This window comes from Mya arenaria, chromosome 16 (genome assembly GCF_026914265.1).
Source record: "Mya arenaria isolate MELC-2E11 chromosome 16, ASM2691426v1".
NCBI classification, from domain to species: domain Eukaryota; kingdom Metazoa; phylum Mollusca; class Bivalvia; order Myida; family Myidae; genus Mya; species Mya arenaria.
In genome coordinates, this window is record NC_069137.1 from 6,865,264 (window position 1) to 6,892,155 (window position 26,892).

General features: G+C 33.7%; 1 protein-coding gene across 2 annotated transcripts in view; it reads left to right on the forward strand.

Moving 5' to 3' along the window:
- LOC128221831 (uncharacterized) overlaps positions 1–16,330 on the forward strand; it is a 67,189-nt gene extending 50,859 nt beyond the window's left edge. Inside the window, exons 15-16 of one of the 2 annotated variants that reach the window (XM_052930433.1) lie at positions 8,317–8,867; positions 10,570–16,330. In XM_052930433.1, the coding sequence (XP_052786393.1) occupies positions 8,317–8,867; positions 10,570–10,585 (567 nt within the window). In that variant the 3' untranslated portion in view covers positions 10,586–16,330. Of the gene's footprint in view, positions 1–8,316; positions 8,868–10,569 lie in introns of those variants that run through there. The other variant, XM_052930434.1, reaches the window with a different exon arrangement.
- Positions 16,331–26,892: the final 10,562 nt, after the last annotated feature.

Consider the following 26,892-nt stretch of genomic DNA (forward strand, 5'->3'; position numbering starts at 1 on the left):
AGAACATTTTCAATATGCTCTTTCCCTAACACACTTTGACAATTTAATGATGGTATGTTCATTGCATATTGTTTTCAACTTATTTTTACAAAGATGAAATGTCACAATAATTTGCTACATCATTGCCAGACTGGTGTTTGTTCCATCGCTCACCTTTGTAAACTAAAAATGTTTTAAAGTCATACCAGAATCCATAAGTCAGTTTCCTTCTATTGTCCTATTACATTGCGTCACGGATGTAACATAATCATAATCTTTTCTTCTTCGGTCTGTTGTCAAATTACGGCATGGAATCTTGAGACCTCTCCGCTCTCCATCTCACATCACAAAAATGTCACCTGTTACAAAAACACACTACCCTCAATTCATGCCACAAAGACACGTTGTGTTAATAAGTACTCCATCCCTACACCGCTTTTGATTTTGTGCATTTTTTATTTGATATTCTATTTCAGTCACATTTTAGGACGAAATGTTGTCATTTTTATTATTTTATTAAAATAAAGATACACAACAAAAGCACGCTTTGAAATAACACGCCCAATAATCGTTTCGATGTTGGAAAGGGATTTTAGATTGTTTTAATCCAAGGGCTGAATTGTCACAATTGTTAATACTTATAATACGGATCTATTTTTAAAGAGCATACTACAGATTGCCAGTGTTTTAACAGACTTTTGGATATAACATGTTATTAGCATAATTACTAGAGTAACGGTTTGTTGAAACAGATATATGTTGCAAACTTATCCAAACAAAAGCTAAATAGAAACCATTTACAGATGGCAATTAACACTTAAATGGCAAAACTAATTTTAGAGTATAATTTGAATTAAGGTGATAAAAACATAAATGCATAGTATTACTTTACAATGAAAATACAGAGGCAAGTTTGAATATTATATGTCAAGTAAGTTGAGTCCTGATTTAGTGTGTCCTTTATGGATGATTTATATACTTATATCATACCTTACAAAAAATAGTCCCTTCTTAGTATATATAAAGTCGATCGGTCTGTATATCACTGTATTTTGATAGAAATCCATTTCTATGACGTCCGTGGTCCATGTCATACATTTTTGCGGTCCAGACCTCGCCAAACATGTTTAATAAAACAAAGATTCAACAGATAAATGGGAGATATAGAGGTGGAATTGTATTTTTATTTCACGATTGTCATAGAAATCATATTTTTTTAAGTTAAATATACTTTTTCTATAATCAAGAGTGTAATTAAATGCGATCTTTACTAAAAATACAAATTTTCTGTTTCTTTTATGCCAATTTTCCGAGTTTCATAGTATTTTAATTTATTTTAGTAATAACTCCATATTTTTAAAGGGTGTTATTTAAATCTCAACCCGTGTGACGCCCCTCACGCAAAATTATAGCTGGCGACGTAGCTGCATATTTTTCTATTTCCGGTTTGTTGATAAAAAGTTTTCTGATTATCTAAAGTTTATTATTCGCTCGTTGTTAGTGCATATATTTTATGAACAGTTATCAGTGAAGTTTTATAAGTGCGCCTTTGTTCAAAAGAATAACGGAAACACTTTAATTATAAGCTGGGCAGGATTACATAACCAAATTCCTTCGCAGCCATTTCTTGATGGATAATTTAAAAGGTCGAATGTGTTAGCAAACCAATTGTGGATAATCATTGGATATAAAACATTTTTCTTAGTTTTTCATGATACATGGATATTCAGTCAACTTACTGTAAGAGTCTGTTTCGCTTGAAGACAGGTCGTTTTCCATGTAAAATTGCAGACCATGGTTGTTGACAAATTTTGAGGCGTGGGAGGTTTTAAATATCAGTTAATTTGTATAGTGTTGTGTGTATTTTCCGGAAAGTTCGTATTACGTATTATAACGACAAAAAGTTCAAAACACATTTGAAAAAGTATATAACATTCCATTTATGTTTGAACAATTTTTTTTGCCTGTTATTTGTTTGGGACGAAAGTAAATGTTCGAATATTCGGTATAAAGTAAAGGTTTTAAAATCAGGATAAACATTTTTCAAATAAACTGTAAGTTTTTTTGAAATGTATATATTTTTTCCAACATGTTCTTGTTCAAAGTGATATGTTCTGTTTTGAAGTAACTGCAATCAATTTTAAAAGTTCTAAAATATTGATATGTACACTCTTTATTTTGCAGAAAAATATGAATTTGATATTTTCACTGTAATTGTTTCACTGATAAAACTCAATATTTCATCAAAAAGCATGAAATAAGCGTGGTTATTTTTGTAACCGTTTCTCATATAATTTCTGCTGAAGCATTCTGCATTAATAGAAAACATGAATTTAATAGTTGATAATACGCTTGCAGGTAATGTATGTATCCGATCGTTAAGATTCTTATAATTGTCAGTGCATAATAATGTAATACTTATATTCTTGTTAATAACAAGTTAATAATGGCTGTGATGGGCCAACTAAGTTTTTAATCCTAGTAATCATGTTCTATTGATCATTCTACGGCAGTAATATCACCATTGTACCTTAGAGATTTAGTTTTTTGACAAGCCCAGTAGTTGTGTATGATTATCTTATAACCAGCGAATCAGATTTGTTATGTTGTTTTCGATAAAAGTAAAACCAACTTTATTCTATTGTCGATGTCTTTTACATCATGATGTAAAACACCTCTATTATTATACCCTCGACGAACGAAGTTTGAAGGGGGTGTATTGGAGTCACCCTGTGGTCGGTCTGTCGGTCGGTCCGTCGGTTCGTCGGTTTGTCGGTCCGTCCGTTGCAATTTACCTTGTCCGGAGCATAACTTAAAAACTACTTGATGGAATTGGATTAAACTTCATACAATGATAGAGCATAATGGGGGAAGTGCAGTGTACAATAACCATTACTCTATTCTTGATTATTACTGAGTTATTGCCTGTTGTTATTTTTTTGTCCGGAGTATAACTTGCAAAGTACTGGATGGAATTCATTGAAACATCATACAATAGTAAAGTACAATGAAAGGAGGTGCAGTGTTCAAGAATCATTACTTTACTTCAGCTTATTACTGAGTTATTGCCCTTTATTTGTTTTTTTTTGCTGTAATTTTTTTTCCAGATATTAACTTGAAAACTACTAGATGGAATTTATTAAAACTTTATACAATGGTAAGCACAATGAGAGGAAGTGCAGTGCACAATAACGATGAATCTATTTCAGCTTATTACAGAGATACTGCCCTTTGTTACTTTTGTTCTTTTACGGAGCATAACTTGAAAATTATTAGATGGAATTTAATAAATCTTCATACAGTGATAGATCATAATGAGAGGAAGTGTAATGTACAGGAACCGCAATTCTATTTCAGCCAATTACAGAGTTATTGCCCTTTGTTACTTTTTTCTTGTCCGGAGTATAACTTGAAAACTACCGGATGGAATGTAATAACACTTTATATAGTGGTTCAGCACAATGAGAAGGAGTTCAGTGTACATGAATCACTACACTATTTTAGCAAATTACAGAGTTATTGCCTTTTTACTGTTTTTTTTGTCAAACTTTTGTCCGGCCAGTAACTTGAAAACTACTAGATTGAATAGCATAAAACTTCATTCATTGATAAATCATAATGAGAGGCGGCGTTCTGGGGTATTAATAACCTTCAGTGGAAGCTCTAGTTATTATTATTATTATTATTATTATTATTATTTTTATTATTATTATTATTATTATTATTATTATTATTATTAGTATTATTATTAGTATTATTATTATTATTATTATTATTATTATTATTATTATTATTATTATTATTTCTCTAGAAATTAAAGCGCAAATGTTATCACATATTTAAGTTTTTCTATGTTGTTTTGTAACGTTAATATCTAGAAACCTCAATGAAACGATTAAACTAATAAACAGGGCTACTTTATATGATAGTTTAATTAATTTGCTCCGGGCTGAAATACATACTGTTTTGTAAAACTACACCGGGCAACAATACACGACTGTTTTGTTAAATTAAACCTGGCAACAATATAATATTGATTTCTTAAATAACTCCGAACCACTATACATGACTATACATGACTTTTTATTAAATTACAAATGGCCACAAAAAACACGGCAATATAACTGATACAATAATATCTAAAAAGAACTTATTAACTATGATTTTGGTTATATTTGATTTATAAATAATTTTAATAAATAATGTATTTGTAAAATTATGACAAGAAAGTTGTACTGGAAACTTTTTATACATATACTATTTTACGCACAATCTATATGAAATAAGAATTCATTAGATGCCGAAACGGAACATATTCCTGGTTAGTTGAATTTAGGCCATTTTGTTAAGGCCATTTTTAAATTTAATCACCCCACCCACTCTTTACGATTTAGAAATTTCGAATTAGCTTCAGTTTTTTAAGTATAAACAAAGAAAGCATGAGTGTGTTTGCATGCATTTTGCAAAATGCATATAGTTGATTTGTAATCCTAACACGGTTTAGCATTTTAGGGGCAATTTTTTTCTTCAAGGAGTGTAATAAAATAGTAAAATTGATCATGTATTCCTAATTAAAATTGAATGAATATTAATTAATTTGATGTCAAATCATGTTAAAAATAACAAAACAAACACTTCTAAAGAAATGCATATCCTAAAATAGTGACATGACACTAATTACACGCAATTAAAATTTGGTCTTATTTTCATGTTAAATTTCTTCGCCCACTTTTTGGGCTTTAAATAACACATTTGATCATGATATTTGAATCAAATTTAACCTAATTTCACCTCATAATTAAAATTTATCACATTAACAAAAATAACTATTAGTTAAGAATATAGCTTGCAAGCAAGTTATAACTTTTGGCGCTATTGTTACATTTTAGAGGCAGATTTTTAGATAAAAAAGGGAAAAAATAGGAAATAATGTATTTTTTCCACTTTAAGTGTGGTTCAATAGTTATCCCCATGTACTATCTTGAAGAAAAATGATAAATATACCTAACCTGTACAGAAAAACCGTTTGTAAATTATTGAATTGTCGCTAATGCTGAGTCTTCAAAATTCGGCGGCCATCTTGGCCGTCATCTTGGATTTATCGGCTATGACCATGATGCGTCACGATCACCCTCATTTTCTACCACCTGAGCCCATCCTCTAACAAAATCAGCAATAACATTGAGGGGACCTTTCATGTACACAGAAACCCCCTCAGGGTCTGTATATGTTTCGTTAAATTAAACCGGACCACATTCAAATATTCCTTTTTTTAAATTACACCGGACAACAATACTTTTATATCAATTTTCACAAAGGTTGAGTATACATTTATGCAAATCGGTTGTAGATGAGGTAAAACAGGAAAAATATCATAACAAAATAGTAAATAGACTATTTGATGGTTAAAAGTGTATTGAACATGCAATGCAACTTCACTGTTGTTCAAAGGCGTGATTCTACTGACTGGTTACAAGACCTAGCTTCATACAAGTACTACAAACATAAAGGATGATACACTGAAACTCTCTTAAGTCGTTATATTATAAATAATGTTAACGAGCTCCGGTATTTCCTAAACAAGCATTCCTTCGAATTTTGAAAAGTTGTATAAATTGATGACGAGTGGTAAAGCATGTGCATTTTGATGGTAAAATGTAACAAAAAGTACCTACCTGTTTCACCTTCGCGGATAATAAGCCAAATTAAATTTTGTTTATATCTGTAAATGAATTTGCTTTGATTGTTTACTTATGGAGTCACAGATCCGTTTTTTGAAATTAAAATACAGCATCAAAACAAATGGTGTGAATAGCTGTGATATATTTATTGTAAGCTGTTAGTTTTGAAAGGAATGACAGTGATCAAAATACAACAAAACAGACAAGAAACCAATGTTAGCAATATTCTTTATTGAACTCTTGAAGATTATAATTTAAGCACCATTTGAACTTAAGTAGATTATCCATAACGAAGTACACTAAGCTTTGTGCATGTGGGCGTGCCTGCGTGCGTGCGTATGTGCGTGAGTGACTGCATTATGTGACAGTTGATTCTGCTGTGTGACAGAGTAATTTATCATGTTTATCTTAACTGTGTTGAAATATCGGCCCGTGTTAATTGTAGATATTTGTATTGCATATAACTGTTGATCATGTATACAGATCAATAAGAGCAATCAAATGTACAGATTCTGATCGACTTTCGGATTTAAATAATATTTAATAATGCCAAGGGTGGGACACAATAATATAATTCGTTAAAGGATAAAGCCCTTGATTGATATATGAAGTGTGTGTGTGTGTGTGTGTGTGTGTGTGTGTGTGTGTGTGTGTGTGTGTGCGTGCGTGCGTGCGTGCGTATGTGTGTGCTGTCCGCGTGTGTGCGTGTGTGTGTGTGTGTGTGTGTGCTGTCCGCGTGTGTACGTGCGTACGTGAGTGCGTGCGCGAGTGAGTGCGTGCGTGCCTGTGTACCTGCGTGCTTGCCTGCGTGCGTACGTGCCTGCGTGAGTGCGTACATGTGTGCGTGCGTCTGGGCGTATGTGCGTGTGTGCGTTAGTGACTGCATTATGTGATAGTTGATTCCGCTGTGTGACAGTAGTATATAATGATTATCTTAACTGTTTTGCAATACTCAGCCCTTATTAAGTGTATAGGTAGGCAGTGTCATACTATTGTTATTGCATATAACTGTCGATCAGGTATACAGACCAATAACCATAATCATGTGTACAGGTTATGGTCGACTTTCGGAATTAAATAATAGACGAGTTAATTATACCACACTTAAATAATATTATTAGATACGGCCTTCTGGTTATGGTATTGTGTGAATCAAAATAAATGTTTATAGATATGGGAATACAAGTTTGGCAATTATACACTAATGAAAATATGCACTTGTCTAAAAAAGGTTATTGTAAAACACTCATAAATATCCGTTTAAAAAACAAAGGATCTCTAAACGAGGCCAATATTACAAAAAAGGTTAAAGTACGTATACACATGATTGAAATACCTTTTGACTGTAAAACAAAAACATGTTTACAAATCTAAAACGTGCGAACAAACTCCCACATCCATACCCGTAATCGCAAGCACACACCCACCCTATGCAAACACGCATACTCGCATTTACAAACACATACGCACACTACATAATGTATACACGCGCATACGCATTATGCAAACACAAGAATACACATATTCGCAAACGCACGCACATACATTCACTACAAAGACGCGCAGACGAATACATGCATTTACAATAACAAACGCTTTCTTCACACACGCCTTTTCGTATACGTCTCTTACACACACACTCACACATACTCGTATACACACTCGCGTACGCATTTCACACACACATACATACACACACACACACACGCACACTTGCGCTTGATACTTGCACACATACACAAACTCGCGCACGCGTGCATACTTGCATACACAAACGCAAACACGCATAATCGCACGGATGCACGTGCGCGCGCACACACACAGACTCGAATGCGCATACTTGCATACGCATACGCACGTACACAGAATATATTTGTTGTGAAAGTGTCAACATTATATTACGATATAAATGACACTTGAAGATCCAGATTTTCATATTTCATAGTTATTACCGAATATAGACCTAGAAAGTTACTCAAAATCGGAATGGAGAGTGTTGCATCTGTTTCTTATCCGATATGTGTCATTTCTAAAATTAGCACTTATAAGTGTGCGCTTAATAATTGGACTATAATGAATTTAGGCAAAAGTTAGTATAATGCTTTGCGTTGTTTATTAAAGCGAAAACAGGGCTTGATGTAGACCGTTCCAACCCGGTAACTAATTTAAGCTTTTGCTATAACTTACAGATTTGTGCCGATTTAAAGGATGCCGAAACATTAAAATAAGCGGTCTGAATGACAGCAAATAGCCAAAATAACACGACAATTATCTTGCTGTATCACAGCGGAAATGTGTGGTACATACATAAGCTCAGTATTATTAAAATTGATTTTTCCTGAAACTCGAATGACAAGATTTAAATGAGTGCTCAAACAGACATCAGAACACCACGGACTAATCTAGTTTATTTTTATTACTACTATTATTATCATTATTATTATTATTATTATAAATATTATTATTATTATTATTATTATTATTATTATTATTATTATTATTATTATTATTATTTCTTTTATTATTATTATTATTATTATTATTATTATTATTATTATTATTATTATTATTACAACCTACTATGACTACTACTCATACTAATGTTAATGCTACTTTAAGATACATGTCATAATGATAACAAATCATTATTCAACAGAATGAACGGGAAGGACTTTTCTCTCACCTGAAAGACTTATCCTTGGAAAATGTCCGCATGTCAGAGGAGAAGTTCAGACGACTATCGCTGTCTTTCATTACAGCGGGAGATACGTCATTGGTGTTGTCGTGGTGTTCCATAGAACCGGAAGATGATGTACCGCAGCTTCAGGATGAGTACGAGCAGCAGGTAGTACCATCTGATTGTACAACAAGCATTGATCTTCACTTACCCAAGTGGCCTGCTATCCACTCACCTGCTCAAACAGCACAACTCAGATTTAGATTCGTATCATTATCAACGGACGTAATTGAGCGTCTCGTCAGTCAAGCGTTAGTATCTGGACATTGGGTTGAGTGTGTGCTAGACCAGTGTAGTATAGGGCCTCCTCCGGATATCAGGTCATTGAAGGAGAATATGGAGACTATCCCTGCCATTCAGATTGAGACATTCGAGTTCGAACCAAACAACGACACGCCTCATTGGCTGTGGCCCACAAAGTATAAGGGTGACCAAACATGGAACATTCGTTTCAAAGTAAACGCAAAGAAGTAAGTGAGTTTACGTTATATATGTTTTAATTATGTATGAAATAGCGATTATATTCTTTATTTAAGCACGTAAGACGGTAACGCTTGTGATTGCAATAACCACTCAAAGTCTATACTGTCGAAACTCAGTGGCTCGATATTCGCGGGATCGGCCAAAATACTTCGGGCCTCGAGTGTATCGAGCCATGCGGGATTTCTTACTGAATGTGTATTTTTCTTTAGTTCGTTAAAGAACGTATTTTACCTTTGTTGTTATTTGATACGTTATGTCCACAAGAGAAGAGCATTTATTGGAAATAGTGATCGTATAGTTTGCAATGTGACGCGTTTGATACTATGAAAATATCAATTGTATTTATTAATTTTAAATTAAACTTTAAACACATCTATGCTTAAACAATAAACACGCAATATTTATAGCATAGGTTGTACCGAGTCCTTTTCTAGATTGCTCAGCATTTGACAGTGGTATGAATTCTAATATTTGGAGAAACATTTCGAGCATTGTTTTATGTGAATGACGCTTATTAAAATGCATTGAGATTTACAGATGTTATGACAAAACTTGAGGTTTGTACACGAGCCAATTAAAATCAGAAATTAGAGTAATAGCATGTTTGCTCAAACTGTTAACCTACTTAAGTTTGATACTAATTATGATTTCGATCGAGCAATTCTAATCGATAATGCCATTGTGCTAATTGTGTGAAATTCTTACATGAGCCCGCGAAAATGACATCGAGCCAAGCAAACAAAACACAGAGTCCGTAGGGACCGCGAAAATGACATCGAGCCAAGCAAACAAAACACAGAGTCCGTAGGGACCGCGAAAATGACATCGAGCCATGCGAACAAAACACAGAGTCCGTAGGAACCGCGAAAATGACATCGAGTCAGTAGGACCGCGAAAATGACATCGAGCCACGCAAACAAAACACAGAGTACGCAGGGACCGCGAAAATGACATCGAGTGAGGAAACATATCGCCACTCACGATATCGAGCCATACGTTCGGTAAAGAGTAGAAAAACGGTCCTTTTAATCCAGTTCGAGCCAACGAATATATCGAGCCATGCAATATCGAGCCACCGAGTATATCGAGCCATACAATATCGAAATTATTAACTTTAGGTATGCAACCAAAATAATATTTTTATTTCGACAAGCATCATTATCGATTTAAGCGCGTGCACTCAGGTCGTATATTTCATACCGGTGCGGAAACAAATAGTGGATATCATTAGTGATGATTGTGATAGTTACGCAATCGTTGACTGTTATGCTGATTTCCCTGGTTATAAATATACAAATGCGTCAGACGGATTTAACAATAAATCAAATTAAAACAACAGTCCAATACAATGATGCCGTTGAAAACTAATTTTTATTTTAAGAATGAATCTCAGTTTAACATCTGTGGTGGTATTCAACATAAGTTTATCTAAGGGTCATACATTATTGAATCCATTCACTCTCTTGGGCACTAACTTATAAAAAGTAATCCGATTAGCTACACCGTTCGTATATCCAATTAGAACAATAATGAATACCAGCCCAGATGTTTCATAGTTTATCAAACACTGATCTTTAATGACTTAAAAAGCTTATAATGATATAACTTGTTCATTTGAATACAAATTAACTATTCTTTAAAAATAAAACAGTTTATCAAATTCTTACCCAAATGTTTCTGTAAATTAAGGTCTACACTCACTTAGTCCACTGCAGAGAAGCCCGAAGTTACGGAATGTACACGCATGTAGAACGAACGTCGTAATGTTTGACAACGTGAGATCACCACGGACAGTTCATACATGCTAAGTGTTATTAGACCGTTTTATACAATTTGTGCCTGCATGGACACTTAGAGTCCAATAAGGCGAAGTGTAACGAGCACAATTGCCATTTTGGAGACTTAGAGTTCAATAAGGCAAAGTGTAACGAGCACAATTGCCATTTTGGATATTTAGAGTTTAATTTGGCAGTGTAAAAAAAGAAACAATTGGTGCCCGCAATTGGGATACGTATGCAAAGTGTAAGAAAAACAATGTACACAATTTGTGAGACTAAACGTATTTGGAAATGCTTTCGTAGATACTTAAATTACAAATTCATTTTAGTATACATTTCTGTAAATACTCTCGTTATTTGATAGTTTTTTTCACAAGGTATAGAAATGTCCCTTTTCTTGAATAATATGTATCGTTTTTTAAAACAAAGTTTGAAAGATAATTGCTTAGTTTCTTGTTGATAGAATGATGCAATTATGTGTTGTATATTATAACAACATATGTACATACGGTGAAAACAACCATAGTTATTTTTTTCCATTTGCCCTCCCCCTTATTAAGAGTCACCTTCTGCATTTAGCCCCCTTTATCTCGAGTCATATTGTGTATTTTGTTCCCCTTGATCAACAGTTATCCTTTCCAATTGGCCCCTTTATAAACTGTTATCTTTACCATTTGGCCCCTTTATCAAAGGTTGTCTTTTTTATTCGCCCCCCTTTATCAAGAGATATATTTTATATTTAGCCCTTTTTTATAAAGAGTTATCTTTTCAATTTGGACCCTTTATCAAGAGTTATCTCTAAATTTAACCCCCTTTTTCAAGAGTTATCTTTTAAATAAAACCGTTTTTATAAAGAATTATCTTTTCAATTTGGGCAAAGAGATATATTTTCTATTTTGACCAATTAATCAATAAATTTATTTGGTATCCTTTATCAGGAATGATCTTGTCCATTTGGCTTCCTTTTTCAAGACTTATATTTTTTTTCACCCCCCTCCCCCTTTATCAATACTTGTTTTTTCTATTTGGTCCCCTACATCAAGAGTTATCATTTATTATTTTCCCCTTTATCAATAGTTGTTTTTCCTATTTTGTCCCCTATTTGTTCAGATATCATAGAATAAAGTTAGTGTGTTTTTAGATGACATATACAGTATGTATCATTGGAAGAAAAGAAACAAGCGAAAGAGTGTATAACATACTGTTTGTTATATACATTTTTCCATGATTCATTTTTGTTTTCTTGTATTTATACATTCATGAACATTATTTCAATATCCTTTATCAATCAGTATCTATTGAGACAGAAATAATTGTGTCGTTATGTTCCTATTCATAAGTTCTGATCATGATAAATGGTAGTTGAATGTTTGCTTTGTACAATTTGTAAATATGTTTTTTGAATGAAAATAAGTTATTTTGAACTAAAAACACGAAGGAATGAAAACTAGTTCGTACTTTTGTGCAGATTTTGATGCATTTTGTGTTTAATTTCTATCAATTGTAGTATTCCCTTGTAAGTTAATAATAGTAATAAGAAAGCGGTAAGTGAAATGAAATATCATTGTATGATTATTATTTTAGCGTTGAATAACCTGTGAAAATCTTGTTTTGGTACAAAATTTCATTCATGACGAAAAACTTTATGAAAAACTGAACGAAATCAAAATGTACACGTTTCATTGAAATTTACTTACTAAGAATATCTCTGTTTATACCTTAACCTTCGTTATTCATATCAGTTGTAGTTAAATAAGTACATTGTTCATTTATTCAACTGATTAGACGGTACATATACGTACTAAACATTGTATGATGTTTTGTATTTTGCTTTGTATAACTTGTATATACAGTTATTGGATGAGTTATTGTTTTCTGAAAGGTAACAAAAAACTTCATGAAAAACACAAAGAAATCAATATGTGAACGTTTCCTGAAATTTATGGAAATTTATGCATATAATTTTTAACCTTGGTTATTCATATCAGTTGTAGTATTCCCATATAAATAAATACATTGTTCATGTTTTCAACTTATTAGACGGTACATGTACGTAATGATCACTGTATGATATTTTGTATTTTGCTTTGTATAGCTTATGATCATAGTTATTGGATGAGTTTTTATTTTGTTAAAAGGGAAAGACGCATTGTTTTATGGATAAAAAATTGAATTTATAACAAAACAACTTCATGAAAAACACAAAGAAATCAATATGAACACGTTTCATTGAAATTAAAATAATTAAGAATATCTATGTATATACATTAACCTTGGTTATTTATATCAGTTGTAGTATGCCCATGTAAATAAGTACATTGTTAATATATTCAACTTATTAGACGGTACATGTACGTATGATGTTTTGTTTTTTGCTTTGTACAAGTTTTGAACATAGTTATTGGATGAGTTATTGTTTTGTTAAAGGGAAAGACGCCTGAACAAATGAAGTTGACGGTACAAGAACGTACGTTAAATCTTTTTTTTTCATTGTATGATATTTCGCTTTGTACAAGTTTTGAACATAGTAATTGGATGAGTTATTGTTTTGTTTAAGGGAAAGTCACCTTAACAAATGAAGTTGACGGTACAAGAACGTGCGTTAAATCTTTTTGCTTTTCCATTGTAATGAGTATAGTGTTGATGTATTGAAAATAGTAAACGTTAAATGAAAGAAGGTTAATGATGCCTGTAATTCATTTACATTTCGTAAGTTAATTACTATATTGTTCAATTACTGAACGCAGTCGACGTTGCATCAATGTATATTGATTGACACAATATGGTGACTGATATGTATTTGCTTTCCCAAATTGTCATTATTGTATGTTTCAATTACTGAGCTTAATAGACGGAACATAAACGTAAGGTAATGATGTATGCAATTCAATTACTTTCCCATGTTCATTTCTATTTTGTTCAACTTGTTGAACTTAGTAGATATATCATTAACGTCCATTTATGGTGTCTGCAATTAATTTACTATTCAATGGTTAATTACTATATTGTTAAGTTTATAAGCTTAGCAGATGGAACAATAACGTAAGTTAATGGTGTCTGCAATTTATTAAATATTCGCATATTAATTACGATATTGTTAACTTATTGAAATAAAAAGACGTTATATTAAGGTAGGCTTATGTTGTCTGCAACTTATTAACTGTTCATAAGTTAATCACGCTATTGTTCAATTACTGAACGTAGCAGATGGAACATTAACGTAAGTTAATGGTGTCTGCAATTTATTTACTTTTCAGTTTATTACGATATTGTTCACCTATTGAACTAAGTAGACGTAATATTAACGTAGGCTTATGGTATATGCAATTTATTTACTTTTTATAATAATTGCGTTTCGACATGAGGGTGTTTTAATGCAATATTTAACTTTTTATAAGTTCATTACGATATTGTTTACTTATTTAACTACGAAGACGTAACATTAACGTAAGCTTATTGTATCTGGTATTTATTTAATTCTCATAATTATTGCGTTTCGACATGAGGGTGTTTTAAAAAAGGCAAAGGTTTTTTTTTTCGAAATATGGCCAAATCTTAACTGTCTAGGCCGAAATCGTTTCAAAGTTTCAAAATGATGTAAGTGCTTTTTTATTCAGTCTTATACAGTTTATAAAGAAAGATATAATTTTATTGGATAAAGTCAAATATTCCCAAGCGTGAATTAAATATCCATGCTTTTGCAGCTTTTAATTACCCTCATTGTTGATGGAAATGTTGTAAAATATAAGTGCTGCAAGCATGCTGTGTTAATGTCTATGTATGGACGATGTGCAATTATTCCGTTTTGTATTGAGTGGAATAGTGAGTTTTAATTCTGTATATTGATGGTGTGTATTTACTATTAGTGTGATGATGTGTATTAACTCTGTGTTTAAATGGCGTGTAATATCTTTATGTGTGTATGGTGTGAAGTGACTCTATGTATGCATTGTGTGTAATAACTCTATATATGGATTGATTTTAATTACTATATGTATGGATTGTGTGTTATAACTATATGTATACATGGTGTGTAATAACTCTATGAATGGATGGTGTGTAATAACTCTATGTATGAATGGTGTGTAATAACTGTATGTATAGAAGGTGTGTAATTACTTTATATATGGATGGTGTGTAATAACTGTATGTATGGATGGTGTGCAATAACTCTATGTATGAATGGTGTGTTATAACTCTATGTGTGAATGGTGTGTAATTACTCTATGTGTGAATGGTGTGTAATAACTGTATATATGAATGGTGTGTAATAACTGTATGTATAGACGGTGTGTAATTACTCTATGTATGGATGGTGTGTAATAACTGTATGTATGGATGGTGTGTAATAACTTTATGTATGAATGGTGTGTAATAACTCTTTGTATGAATGGTGTGTAATAACTCTATGTATGAATGATGTGTAATAACTATATGTATGAATGGTGTGTAATAACTCTATGTGTGAATGGTGTGTAATAACTGTATATATGAATGGTGTGTAATAAATGTATGTATAGACGGTGTGTAATTACTCTATGTATGGATGGTGTGTAATAACTGTATGTATGGATGGTGTGTAATGACTTTATGTATGAATGGTGTGTAATAACTCTATGTATGAATGGTGTGTAATAACTATATGTATGGATGGTGTTTAATTACCCAGTGTATAGACGGTGTGTTATAATATCTTTTGGATGGTATGTAATAACTGTATGTATGGATGGTTTATAATAACTCTTTTTTAAGATGGTGATTAATTACTCTATGTTTGCATGGTGTGTACAACTATATATTTGGATGGTGTGTCCTAACTCTTTATAAGGGATTATGTTTTACCACTCTACGTATGGACCGTTTGTTATAACTCTTTGCATGGAATGTTTTTAATAAATATATTTTTATGGTGTGAAATAACTCTTTTTAAATGGATGATGTGTAGTAATTGTATGTGTGGGTGCTGGGTTACAGCTGTATGTTTGGATAGTGTGTAATAACTCTACGTATAGGTTGTGTGTAAGAAATGTGTGTATGGATGATGCATTCTCACCATATTTATGGATTATGTGTAATAACTGTATGTATGGGTTATGTGTAATAACTGTATGTATGGATTATGTGTAATAACTGTATGTATGGATTATGTGTAATAACTGTATGTATGGAGTATGTGTAATAAATCTATGTATGGATTATGTGCATTAACTGTATGTATGGATTATGTGTAATAACTGTATGTATGGATTATGTGTAATAAATCTATGTAAAGATAGGTAACATTAACTATATGTATAAATTGTGTGTAGAATTATGTGTATGGATGATGCATTCGAACTATATGTATGGAGTGTGTGAAATAAGCATATAACATACGATGTGTTGTAACTATCTATGGATTGTGTGTTATAAGTATATGTACGGACCATGTGTAGTAACTTTTAATGGAGTACTAATTTGTCAATAGAGTGGAGTCGTATTTTTACTGTAAAAATGAACATATCTAGCTTTGTTCATAAATAACTATTTTTTTAATTTAAATTTCAGCCAATTATTGAATAGATGTCTGTATGATATATATATATTGTTTTCAGAGATTGAACAAATGTGTTTATGTGGTGTGTATTGCTACTAGAGATTGAGTAAATGTATGTGTTTGATAAACATAGCTATGATAGATTTAATAAATGTCTGTGAATAATCTGTTTTGTAAATTCTCATTTCTTATAAAGCGCGACTTAATGGGCATTTGACCTTATGTAGTACTTTCTAGATGGCACTCATTTGGTTTTCTCCAATACAGAATTTAAGAAAATAATTGCAAAATCTTCATGGTTGTGCTGGTTTCCAAAATATGGCAGTCAGGTTGCCGGTCAACCGGCTTATCTTATGACACAAACTACGTTTTATTTGGACAGGTTATAGTGGCAAAAGGCGGTTTGGTATGTTATCATGCATGGAGTAAATGCAATGTAGAATAAGCATAAAGCTCTCTATAGCAATTTCACAGCTCTTTATTAAACTGAACCAAATTAACGCTCTCCTATCCGTAGGGGGTTGAAAGGTGTTTGAAAGGTATAAAGCTGTATCTTACAAGGCCACAACACTATTACAATTAACCAAGCGTGCGCAGATCTATCTTTATGGTGTTGAAAGTTGTAATATAAGCATAAAGCTGTCTCTTACAAGGCCACAACACTAAATGAACCAAGTGTGCGCAGCTCCAATTTCATGGTGTTGGTAGCTGTAATATAAGCATAAAGCTGTACCTAATAAGGCCACAAATTTCTATTTAAATGAATCAAGCGTGCGCAGCTCCATCTTTATTGTGTTGATAGGTGTAATATAAGCATAAAGCTGTATCTTACGAGGCAACAACTCTCTGTTAAAATGACCCAAGCGTGCGCAGCTCCATCTTCATGGTGTTGATAGTTGTAAAATAAGCATAAAGCTGTATCTTACGAGGCAACAATTCTCTGTTAAAATGAACCAAGCTAGCGCTATGGATGTAATGTGTTGTATGAAAAACATAAAACTGTATCCATCAATGACACAATACTTCATAAAATGAACGAAATATGCGCTTATAATGGTTAGACAACTTGCTTATCTTACGACGTAAGCTATCTTTTTTGTTTAAGTTTATAAAACAAAAGGTCCGATCAAAGACGGCTTGGTATATTACCATGTATAGATTCAGTATAGCAAGTGCGCCATTGTCTTGGTATATTACCATGTATAGAGTCAGTATAGCAAGTGCGCCATTGTCTTGGTATATTACCATGTATAGAGTCAGTATACCAAGTGCGCCATTGTCTTGGTATATTACCATGTATAGAGTCAGTATAGCAAGTGCGCCATTGTCTTGGTATATTACCATGTATAGAGTCAGTATAGCAAGTGCGCCATTGTATTGGTATATTACCATGTATAGAGTCAGTATACCAAGTGCGCCATTGTCTTGGTATATTACCATGTATAGAGTCAGTATACCAAGTGCGCCATTGTCTTGGTATATTACCATGTATAGAGTCAGTATAGCAAGTGCGCCATTGTCTTGGTATATTACCATGTATAGAGTCAGTATACCAAGTGCGCCATTGTCTTGGTATATTACCATGTATAGATTCAGTATAGCAAGTGCGCCATTGTATTGGTATATTACCATGTATAGAGTCAGTACACCAAGTGCGCCATTGTCTTGGTATATTACCATGTATAGAGTCAGTCTACCAAGTGCGCCATTGTCTTGGTATATTACCATGTATAGATTCAGTCTACCAAGTGCGCCATTGTCTTGGTATATTACCATGTATAGATTCAGTATAGCAAGTGCGCCATTGTCTTGGTATATTACCATGTATAGAGTCAGTATAGCAAGTGCGCCATTGTATTGGTATATTACCATGTATAGAGTCAGTATAGCAAGTGCGCCATTGTATTGGTATATTACCATGTATAGAGTCAGTATAGCAAGTGCGCCATTGTCTTGGTATATTACCATGTATAGATTCAGTATAGCAAGTGCGCCATTGTCTTGGTATATTACCATGTATAGAGTCAGTATAGCAAGTGCGCCATTGTCTTGGTATATTACCATGTATAGAGTCAGTATAGCAAGTGCGCCATTGTCTTGGTATATTACCATGTATAGAGTCAGTATAGCAAGTGCGCCATTGTCTTGGTATATTACCATGTATAGAGTCAGTATAGCAAGTGCGCCATTGTCTTGGTATATTACCATGTATAGAGTCAGTATAGCAAGTGCGCCATTGTCTTGGTATATTACCATGTATAGAGTCAGTATAGCAAGTGCGCCATTGTCTTGGTATATTACCATGTATAGAGTCAGTATACCAAGTGCGCCATTGTCTTGGTATATTACCATGTATAGATTCAGTATAGCAAGTGCGCCATTGTATTGGTATATTACCATGTATAGAGTCAGTATACCAAGTGCGCCATTGTCTTGGTATATTACCATGTATAGAGTCAGTATACCAAGTGCGCCATTGTCTTGGTATATTACCATGTATAGATTCAGTATAGCAAGTGCGCCATTGTATTGGTATATTACCATGTATAGAGTCAGTATACCAAGTGCGCCATTGTCTTGGTATATTACCATGTATAGAGTCAGTATAGCAAGTGCGCCAATGTCTTGGTATATTACCATGTATAGAGTCAGTATAGCAAGTGCGCCATTGTCTTGGTATATTACCATGTATAGAGTCAGTATAGCAAGTGCGCCATTGTCTTGGTATATTACCATGTATAGAGTCAGTATAGCAAGTGCGCCATTGTCTTGGTATATTACCATGTATAGAGTCAGTATACCAAGTGCGCCATTGTCTTGGTATATTACCATGTATAGATTCAGTATAGCAAGTGCGCCATTGTCTTGGTATGTTACCATGTATAGAGTCAGTATAGCAAGTGCGCCATTGTCTTGGTATATAACCATGTATAGAGTCAGTATACCAAGTGCGCCATTGTCTTGGTATATTACCATGTATAGAGTCAGTATAGCAAGTGCGCCATTGTCTTGGTATATTACCATATATAGAGTCAGTATACCAAGTGCGCCATTGTCTTGGTATATTACCATGTATAGAGTCAGTCTACCAAGTGCGCCATTGTCTTGGTATATTACCATATATAGAGTCAGTATACCAAGTGCGCCATTGTCTTGGTATATTACCATATATAGAGTCAGTATACCAAGTGCGCCATTGTCTTGGTATATTACCATGTATAGAGTCAGAATAGCAAGTGCGCCATTGTCTTGGTATATTACCATGTATAGAGTCAGTATAGCAAGTGCGCCATTGTCTTGGTATATAACCATGTATATAATCAGTATACCAAGTGCGCCATTGTCTTGGTATATTACCATGTATAGAGTCAGTATACCAAGTGCGCCATTGTCTTGGTATTTTACCATGTATAGAGTCAGTATACCAAGTGCGCCATTGTATTGGTATATTACCATGTATAGAGTCAGTATAGCAAGTTCACAATTGTCTTGGTATATTACCATGTATAGAGTCAGTATACCAAGTGCGCCATTGTCTTGGTATGTTACCATGTATAGAGTCAGAATAGCAAGTGCGCCATTGTCTTGGTATATAACCATGTATAGAGTCAGTATACCAAGTGCGCCATTGTCTTGGTATATTACCATGTATAGAGTCAGTATACCAAGTGCGCCATTGTCTTGGTATATTACCATGTATAGAGTCAGTATACCAAGTGCGCCATTGTCTTGGTATATTACCATGTATAGAGTCAGTATACCAAGTGCGCCATTGTCTTGGTATATTACCATGTATAGAGTCAGTCTACCAAGTGCGCCATTGTCTTGGTATATTACCATGTATAGAGTCAGTATAGCAAGTGCGCCATTGTCTTGGTATATTACCATGTATAGAGTCAGTATACCAAGTGCGCCATTGTCTTGGTATATTACCATGTATAGAGTCAGTATACCAAGTGCGTCATTGTCTTGGTATATTACCATGTATAGAGTCAGTATACCAAGTGCGCCATTGTCTTGGTATATTACCATGTATAGAGTCAGTATAGCAAGTGCGCCATTGTCTTGGTATATTACCATGTATAGAGTCAGTATAGCAAGTGCGCCATTGTATTGGTATATTACCATGTATAGAGTCAGTATACCAAGTGCACAATTGTCTTGGTATATTACCATGTATAGAGTCAGTATACCAAGTGCGCCATTGTCTTGGTATATTACCATGTATAGATTCAGTATAGCAAGTGCGCCATTGTATTGGTATATTACCATGTATAGAGTCAGTACACCAAGTGCGCCATTGTCTTGGTATATTACCATGTATAGAGTCAGTATAGCAAGTGCGCCATTGTCTTGGTATATTACCATGTATAGAGTCAGTATAGCAAGTGCACAATTGTCTTGGTATATTACCATGTATAGAGTCAGTATACCAAGTGCACAATTGTCTTGGTATATTACCATGTATAGAGTCAGTATACCAAGTGCGCCATTGTCTTGGTATGTTACCATGCATAGAGTCAGTCTACCAAGTGCGCCATTGTCTTGGTATATTACCATGTATAGAGTCAGTATACCAAGTGCGCCATTGTCTTGGTATATTACCATGTATAGATTCAGTATAGCAAGTGCGCCATTGTCTTGGTATATTACCATGTATAGAGTCAGTATACCAAGTGCGCCATTGTCTTGGTATATTACCATGTATAGATTCAGTATACCAAGTGCGCCATTGTCTTGGTATATTACCATGTATAGATTCAGTATACCAAGTGCGCCATTGTCTTGGTATATTACCATGTATAGATTCAGTATACCAAGTGCGCCATTGTCTTGGTATATTACCATGTATAGAGTCAGTATACCAAGTGCGCCATTGTCTTGGTATATTACCATGTATAGAGTCAGTATAGCAAGTGCGCCATTGTCTTGGTATATTACCATGTATAGATTCAGTATACCAAGTGCGCCATTGTCTTGGTATTTTACCATGTATAGATTCAGTATAGCAAGTGCGCCATTGTCTTGGTATATTACCATGTATAGAGTCAGTATACCAAGTGCGCCATTGTCTTTTACATTGGATCAAGCTTTCGCTGGCCCATCAATCATTAACTTGCACCCAGAAACTCTTCTAATGAAGTGTCATGATTCCTAGTAAATATAGGTGATATAAAATACCAGCAATATGTGAAAAATGCTACAATACATTATTCAATTTATTTCAATTATTTACAAATTCCATGCAGCTTAAACTTTGAACTGACGGTTTTGATTTTTTTTTTTCGTTCTAAGAGATAATCGACCGACATTTGTGTTATAATTGTCATTAAGATTTTTTAAGCATTTTTGAGAACAGTGCAATGGCACTTACTTTGTAATACTAGGATGTTATTCGTAGTTAACATCGGTATAACTAAGAAGAATTCTGACAGGGACAAGACAAACTGAGCATGATGAGAAACTATAGATTATATAAAGACGTTTATTGACTTCAAATTGTATGTTTTAATATTACTTAAAACATACATTCAGAAGGAAACTCTCTATCAACATGTGCACATTTGGAAACGTAATTTAAATACGGTCATATAATGCATATGGCGTTCTATGGGACTCAAAAATATGCAATGCGAAATATTTAAGCGTTTGTCCTTTCACAAAAACCAACCGTCCTCCTCAAAGAAAAGGTTGGTTATTTCTAAGTATAAAATGGTTTCAAGTAGTTAACGAACACGTGACTACCATCTGGCAAGCAGTTCTCCGACACGTGCCTATCAATAAATGAGTAGTTCTCCGACACGTGACTACAAGTAGACAAGTAGTTTGAAGACAAGTGACTTTCAATAGGCGAGTTGTTCTCGGACACATGCCTACCAGTAGTTTAGTAGTTCTCGAACACGTGACTACCAGTAGGTGAGTGGTTCTTGGACACGTGGTTTCCAGTAATCGGATAGTTCTCGTACACGTAACTTCCAGTAGGTGAGTGGTTCTTGGATAAGTGCCTACCAGTAGGCTAGTAGTTCCTACCAGTAGGGGAATAGTTCTCGGACACATGCCTTCTAGTAGGTTAGTAGTTCTCCGACAAGTGACTTTCAGAAGGCGATATTGTTTTAACACGGGCCTACCAATAGGTGAGTAATTCTCGGACACATAATTATCAGCTTATGAATATTTCTCGGACACGTGGATTTCAGTAGGCAAGTAGCTTTCGGAAACCTGTCTACCAGTAAGCGAATAGTTCTCGGACGCGGGTTAACCAGTTGGTGAGATGTTCTGGGGCAAGTGACCGCCAGAAGGCTTATTGTTCTCTGACACATGTCAGCCAGTAGTGAAGAAGTTCTCGGACACGTGCATACCAGTAGGTGTCATTTCATATTTGATTTCTTTGCCGTGGCATCAGGTGAACCAATTTCTTTAATAATAAGTATGAGTGCCAAAAATCAATAATGAGGCAATATTCGTTAAAATGCACACCTGTTCCATAGGGATTCAGACCTTTGCCTATATCTTTATAAATTTAATGATTAAAATAAAACCATTATTTGCTAAGACAATAAATAGCGAAATACGTAAAACCATACTTTTTGAAGTTTTGAAATGCATACGCATCTTGCAATAGTGGACTTAATGTAAATCGTAATATCGCCATCGTTGTAATGACTTAGTTGAACGTTTGTAACGTATTCGCTTCTCGCTACTTTATCTTCAATTTATGGCAAAATGTCTACCACAATCAAAGTATCTAGTATCATGTCTATATGAATATTATTTTTTCATTAACGACACAATATCCCAATAACGTTTTAATTGCCATTGCGTATTTCATGCTCACGATAATGTAACAACATGCATTTAAATATGTTTTGGTTTTGTTTGAACATTTTAAATTATTGTTTTCGCCAATTCAATGGTTAACTCGAGGGAAGGTAGCCTTTTAGCGTGGGCCTCTTCTTCAGAACCGAAATTGATTTTGTTTAAAATGTGAGCAGTTGGGTTTGGACAAATGTAACAATTCCCAATCCGAAATGGTATATTTAGGGCGTTTTTAGCACTTTCTTCTCCTATGATGAAAAAAGGAGGACCGCCTGGTGCCCCCATCCGCTTTCATTCCCTTGTGGTAATAACAAAACTTTAATATAAAACCTGGTAAATAACAATACAATTGTATGGTAACATAAGAAGTTAAGTCGAAATTAGATAATAAAAAATCTGATTTTTTATAATCCTAATTACTCTAGAATTCACGTATTCTTTTCTTTTTTCTGTAGAGCGTTTTACTAATGCATTCATCACAAAATCTTCGTATTTTGATGGTAGTTTTTCTCTGTCATGAAAATTTCCTTATCACATCGTGTGATTCTTTTCCTAAATCTTATTTCTCCGCTCCAAACGTCTACGGCTTACTTGCATCTGTATGACCCTAACATGACTGTTTTGTCTAAACGAACTACTTGTTCCTGCTGTGTTTTGAAATTTATGTTTTGGTTCTTATAAACGCCTATCACGTCAGCTGATCTACTTGGTCGGTCGTGTCTTGTCTTATATTTGGCTTCGCCTTTAACTCCACTTCTATTAATCTTATTATAATAGGTAGTCCTTCTTTTAAACGTTCTTTAAATGGTGATATGTTGGTAGGTTTTTGATATCCATATACAGTGGAAAACGAACGTAAGCCAAAACGTTTTTTTTGCGGGGGGGGGGGGACATGCCCCGAATCCCACTAGCGAATCGGGCCTATACATTAATGTTGGTCAAGCTACGCCTCTGAATTTAATACAGTACGCAACAGTTATTTAGAATCCAATATATTTATTTTTGATAACCAATTTTTTTAAAACGTTATTTTCAGTTTCAGAATAATAATTGTTGTCGCCAGTTTGTCGCCACATCTAACAATAAGGTACTCTCAAATATCATGTAAACAAACGTTTATATTATAGAATGGAAACAACACCAGAGTCAAACAGACACTGGGATCATGAAAACATTCATGTTTTTTGTACTGTATTGGTCACTTGATGAAGTGGAGTGTACGCGTGGCCTGTGAATTCAATTTGGCACATAGTCGGATTCAGGTAAAACATATTACATGTATGTCAAAGAATAAAGAAAACAATAATAATCAACGTTTTCTTACCTGATTGCATGTTGATTTTTTAATTAATTGTAGTCAATGATATGTAATCGTTTATCTGTCGAAACTCCTTTTATTATTGTTAATGGATTTAACTTGATTTAACTTAAGTAAATACACTGTTCTTGAACGTGATTATTTTTATTGATTTCAATGTCCTAAATAAATTACACTTATGAGATTTGAAGTAAACCCACAAAAGATAAGAGGAATAAAATCGTTCATCAAAATTTGGAGGTAAATTCGTACGAGATGATTGAATTATTTAAATAACAACCAAAAAATCAAAGGAATGCTATATAATATGCTTGGTTTTAAAAAGGAACACTCATCTGACAAGATTTTAACCTCACACTATACACTACGTGATGGCAGTGTGTTATAAAAACCTACACTATTAAGTAAGCCAGTCGAAACCTCGTTTTATTAATTTCACATATTCCAACTTGATTTTTACTCCAGCAACATGAAATTTGCAGTTAAATATGTACTATATATATAAAGAGTCGCCTTATGACGCTTTTCGAAAGAAACAGACGGGAAATGTGAAGCTCGATACTGCCCTAACCGTTTTTTTATGGAAAGGCTTACACACGAAACGATAAAAATACATAAAGGAAATAAAACTTCTTGTGTTATGAAAACCTATGTTATTAAGTAAGCCAGTCGGAAACTCGATTTAAGTACTTTCATACTAGAAAGTGACGCTCACTGGTACAACGTGAGATTTGCAATCAAATATTTATTTTATAAGGCAGCTACATGCCGTTTTACCAAGAAATCGGGAAAGGTGACACCCAAAACATCTCTAACAGTTCATTTAAAGGAAAAACTTACACACGAAACAATAAAAATACATAAAGATAAGACTTTTTCCTATAAATGTGTCATCGCAAGTAATAAAATCAAAATCCATGTGAAGTTGGTACTTTTTGTGTGTTCAAAGTTTCCGCGTCCTTTATATGATGTATTAAACAAAAAGAGAAACTCGGCATGCTTCGTATCGAATCATGCATTCATTGTAAATCTTTTTAGTTGGCACTATTGCATAAGTTCTACAGTACTGTATAAAGTTTCATCCTTTTGAGAAGGTCCAACATTTGCAAAACATGCCGCTTAAACTGACGTCCCAAACATTGCCCGTCATCGAGTCACCCTATTGCGCAATTCAGATACACAAGGAAATCAAAATTAACATTGAATGATACAACAAATGAATTTTAACAGCTGGTGATTTTACATTGCTTTTCCACTAATATTAACTACCAGATACAAGTATATCAATTAAACAAACATATACAATGGCGTAAGTTTCCGCGCTCCATGGGAACTTGACTACCACTATTTTACTATATCCATGCATTCACCAAAATATATTAAAGATTTGGCCCCAATATCGATATCAAGTTATACTGTTGATCACTTTAATCAGAACGATAACGGATAGCCCCAGGGCAAGGCACTTCTGAATTTGCTGATAAAGAAATGAGTTAAATATTTCGCATGGAAATCTACTTCATAATGGAAATAGGTTAGTAATATTTATTTTCTATACGCTCGATTTATGTATCTTCACCGACATTTCTGTTTAGAATTTTTTACTGATAGGTGAAATTTTATCTGTACAATAATTATGTACATGTTCTCACTCCATTATTTGTCTTGTCCTCTAAATATTGACAAACCTTAATAAGTATTTCCATAACAAAACATGAAGTTCATCGAAATGTACAGAATAAAGCATACATATTTAATTATGTTTGAACGCCTTTTTAGACTGCAATAAATTCAGGTTTACTCTTACTCTATTTTCACAAGATACAGATTCGTTATCACGTCAGACGGGGCCAGATTTCGAAATACAATTCCATTTTGGAATGGCAATACACTCTTCGTAACGATGTGATATCGTCAATAGAAATTTAATAATATGTATTTGCTGTGTATGATCATGTAACAAAAACCTCATAGTTTTAAAGAATTGAGCAATGTAATTGAAATGATAAACGTTAGGTTTGAAGTGTGGTTTTGATGGTAAATAAAATACACGTACACGTTCACTAGGATCAAACACCTAATTCAAAGCCATTAAATAGGTTAAACTCTACCATTTTATATATTATTATTATTTCAAGGCTTCAGAGGCTGATGCGAAGTTGATAGAAAGCGTGTCAGTGTTGGAATTATTTCATAAATGATTTAATAGTTTTTTTAAACACAGTAGTGTTAAGCAAAGTATTTAGGTAGAACACACAAAGATAACTATCTACACAAAGCGGGATTGGGTTGAACCTTATCGCGATCTTAAATCGGGGTTGTCAATTTTCAAGTTTTAAAATAGGTTTATAACTATCTATTTTGGGTGCATTGACCTACAATGGTTGATTAATGAATTTTCGTTATTGAATACACTATATGTTAATTCATAGGCGTGTTCGTTTTTATACATATTTTAACCGATTTCGCACCAAAATCGCTTCATTTCCGTATAGTTTATACTGCGAGTTGAACGGACAGGACTTTTGATGTATGCATGGTTTAAAAATATGATATAAACAAAA